Source organism: Dipodomys merriami, unplaced genomic scaffold (genome assembly GCF_024711535.1).
Source record: "Dipodomys merriami isolate MVZ:Mamm:240054 unplaced genomic scaffold, mDipMer1.0.p SCAF_174, whole genome shotgun sequence".
NCBI classification, from domain to species: Eukaryota; Metazoa; Chordata; class Mammalia; order Rodentia; family Heteromyidae; genus Dipodomys; species Dipodomys merriami.
The window spans coordinates 1,449,049-1,452,193 of NW_027203093.1; the positions used below are offsets into that span (position 1 = coordinate 1,449,049).

General features: G+C 73.4%; 1 protein-coding gene across 3 annotated transcripts; it reads right to left on the bottom strand.

The window, feature by feature from the left end:
- Positions 1–316: 316 nt before the first annotated feature.
- On the bottom strand, positions 317–2,334 carry LOC138829549 (lymphocyte antigen 6H-like). 3 transcript variants are annotated; one of them, XM_070025900.1, is made up of 4 exons: positions 2,210–2,334; positions 1,475–1,605; positions 1,071–1,190; positions 317–843 (listed from the first exon to the last, which is right to left on the bottom strand). In XM_070025900.1, the coding sequence occupies exons 2-4, from the start codon at positions 1,539–1,541 to the stop codon at positions 608–610; spliced, it is 423 nt and encodes a 140-aa protein (XP_069882001.1). In that variant the 5' UTR covers positions 1,542–1,605; positions 2,210–2,334; the 3' UTR covers positions 317–607. The 3 variants fall into 3 exon arrangements, with proteins under 3 accessions (XP_069882001.1, XP_069882000.1, XP_069881998.1); XM_070025899.1 differs by lacking the exon at positions 2,210–2,334 and adding an exon at positions 1,857–2,035; XM_070025897.1 differs by lacking the exon at positions 2,210–2,334 and adding an exon at positions 1,909–1,987.
- Positions 2,335–3,145: the final 811 nt, after the last annotated feature.

Here is a 3,145-nt window from a genome sequence, read left to right on the forward strand (position 1 = left end):
AGAATGCCAGTGTGCGCAGACATGACCGTGAGCACAGGGCAGACGCGGAGTGCTGCGTCTGGGCGCCTGTGTGCGGCACTGTGCGTCACGGGTGTCTCTGGCATCTGGCGCATGCACACAGGTTCCGACCCCTCCCCCCCGGGCCTGCCCTGCGACCCTGTCCCCTCAGCCCACCACTCACTGGCTCCCATCCGGGCGGCATGGCACGCCGCCCTGAGACCGCCAGAGCGTGCGTGACCAACCCTCCCCCCAATTCTGATGTCTCAGCTCCCCGCTCTGCCGTCTGCCCGACCCACCCCAGGCTCAGACCCGGGCCTCAGGACTCAGAAGCGACTTTATTTCTCGGTAGAAGATGCCCTTTGGGCCAGGCCACTGGGCCGCACTTGGCCCAGCCTCCCTTCCCCTCAGGGGTTGGGGGTCCCAGCCCCCTGCCCCTGCCCCCAGCTTCTTGCCAGGATGCCTGACCTCCTGGGGAGATCGGGCTACCTGGAGCTCCGGGCAGGTGGAGCGGCCTCCCATCTGGAGATGGTGTGCGCCACAGACCGCGATGCGGCCGCCGCTGCCCCGGCTCCCGCCAGGCAGGCAGGGGACACGGGAGGAAGGGACCTCAGGGCCCGGCCCCGAGGACAGCAAGCCCCAGGCTGAGCAGCAGCCCCCAGGTCAGGGCCCAGGGGCTGAGCCCCACGGGGGCTGCCCGGTTGCACAAATCCTTCTCGCAGCAGTCCACGTCGACTTTTAAGATCCCCGAGTTAATGAACCTCATCAGATAGTCTGAGAAGAAGTGGCGCTTGATGAAGTCGCAGGAGGACGCGCACATCTTGTTCACCGAATGGTCCTTCCGGCCTGGGGAGACAGATGGGCCGGGGCTGCGGCTCCTCCCGGCCCTCCAGACCCCAGCGCTACGCCCGCTCCACACAGGGCCAGGGCTGGGCAGAGCGGAGGCCGCTGGCCCACCGCAGCAAGGCCCCCAACCCACCCGCCTGCCCCAAGCCAAAGGGCCGGGGAGGACACGGCCAAGCCCCCCCCCCCCCCCGCCCCCCAGGCCGGTCCTGCTCGCGGGCGGGACTCACTGCTGCTGGGGTCGGTGATGCGCACGCTGGCGCACACGGTGTCCGACGGCGGGCACAGCTTCGGCGTGCAGTGGCTGGAGTTGGTGGTCAGCGTGCAGTCCTGGCACCACAGGCCATTCGCTGCAAGGGTTCCCAGGCCGAGGATGACCGGCCAGGCCCGGCACCTGGCACCTGTCCTTCCCACCTGCTGCGGGGCAGCGGCCCCCCAGCACCCCGCGCTGCCCCCCACCGCCCCCAGAGCCAGGCGGAGCCCCGCTGGGGCCCCCGAGGGGCGGGAGGCGGAGCCCGGCCCGGGGTGCTGGGGCGCACGGCCCCGCGGGGCGGGGCAGCCTCGGGTGGGGTCCGCGATCCCCCTCCCCCGCCCCCGGAGGACCCGGGCCCGGCCCCGCCCTCGGGGCACTCACCGGGCGCGGGGCACAGCAGCGCCGCCAGCAGCGCCAGGCCGAGGCTCCGCGCGGCGGCCGACAGCATGCTCGGGGCGCGCGGCGGGGCGGCGGGGCGCGGGCTGCGGGCGGGGGTCCTCCGGGGCGCGGGCCTGGCGGGAGACGCCGCGGTCAGCACAGCCGGCGCCCGGCCGGGCCTCGGGGACCCCCCGCCCTCCGCGGGCCCCGCGTCCCGCCCGCGAGGCCCCACCCCCCGCCGGCGCTGGGGGGAGCGAGCCCCGTACCCCGTTCCTCTGCCCGGGGCGGGGGGCTGGGGAGGGGCGCGGCGTTCCCCGGTCCCACCCCTGGGCCGGGAGCCCTGCACCGAGCCCCGTCCCCGGTTCCCGCGCGCCTCGGCGCTCACCGCGGATCGGGGCGCGGGGCGCGGGCCTCGGGGCCGGGGGGGGCGCACTCACATCCCTGGGGTGTCGGCGCGCGGAGGGGCGGCGTGCGCGGCGCGGGGAGCGGTGCCCTTCGGTCTCCCTGCGGACCCGAGCCCGGGCGCAGCCTCGTCTTTCGGGGAACGCAGCCGCAGACGCGGACCCCGCGCGAGAGGCGGGGCGGAGCCGGGGCGGGGGCCGCGCGGGGCCGGGGGCGGCGGGGGGCGCGCGGGGCGGGGGGCGCCTGGGGCTCCGACCCCGCCGCGGGCCGCCCGCCCTCCCGCGCCCTCGCCCGCACGCGCGCGCGCACGCGCCCTTCCCACCCACCCCCACCTACCGGGCGAGGCGGGGTCCCCTCCCCCTCCGCTGGGCAAGGCCCCCCTGGAAATTCTCGGGGAGCTTCGGCTGCCGACGCCGGCGGAGCGCACAAAGACGCAGCGGAGGAGGGCGGCCGCGGCCGCGGGCTCCGCGCGGCTGTTCACGCGCGCGGGAGTCTGGGGCTCGGGATCCCTCCCTCCGCCTCCCGCCCCCCCACCTCCGCGAGCGTCCCTGCCCGCAGGAGAGTCACGCTGACCCGGCCGCGGCCACACCCACGCGGGGCCCGCCCCCCCCAGGCGGGCGTGGGACGGGCGGCCGCGGCCCCCTCGCCAGCCCTGCCGGCTCCGGGAAGCCCTTGGCCAGCGTCACCGGCGTGGACAGGTGCCCGCGGCTCGCCCCGCACCGGGAAAGGGGGAGCCACAGCTCCCCGTCTCCGCCCAGCCCTGCGTGACACTCATGATCAGGGCGGCGGAACTAAGGTTTGAACTCGGGGCTTGCATTAACCTAGGCAGGCGCTGTGTGGCGGGGCCAGGCCCCCGGCCGTTTGTTTTCCTTTCTTCATTTCCCCCGGAGGATGGAGCTTTTTTGCCAGGGCAGGCTTGGACGGCCGGCCTCCTGTTTAGGCCGGGGTGACATGGGGTGGCCCCAGCTGGGGTGACCGGCACAGGTACTGTACCCAGCTTCTCATTGGCCTGAGATGGGAGGCCCCCAACCTCTTCTGCCTGGGCTGGCCTCAAAATTTGTTCCTCCCAAACCTCTGCCTCCTGGGTGGCTAGAATCACAGGTAGTGAGCCTCTATGCTAGCTAGTATGCTTATATTCCAGAAATACAGCACAAGCTGGGTTTATTCATTGTCTTCTCACTACAGCCTCGAGTGCTGGGATTACAGGCATGCATGACCACACAGAGCTGATCACTAGAAGAGTACACCTTTGCCCGATAGTCACCTCATATA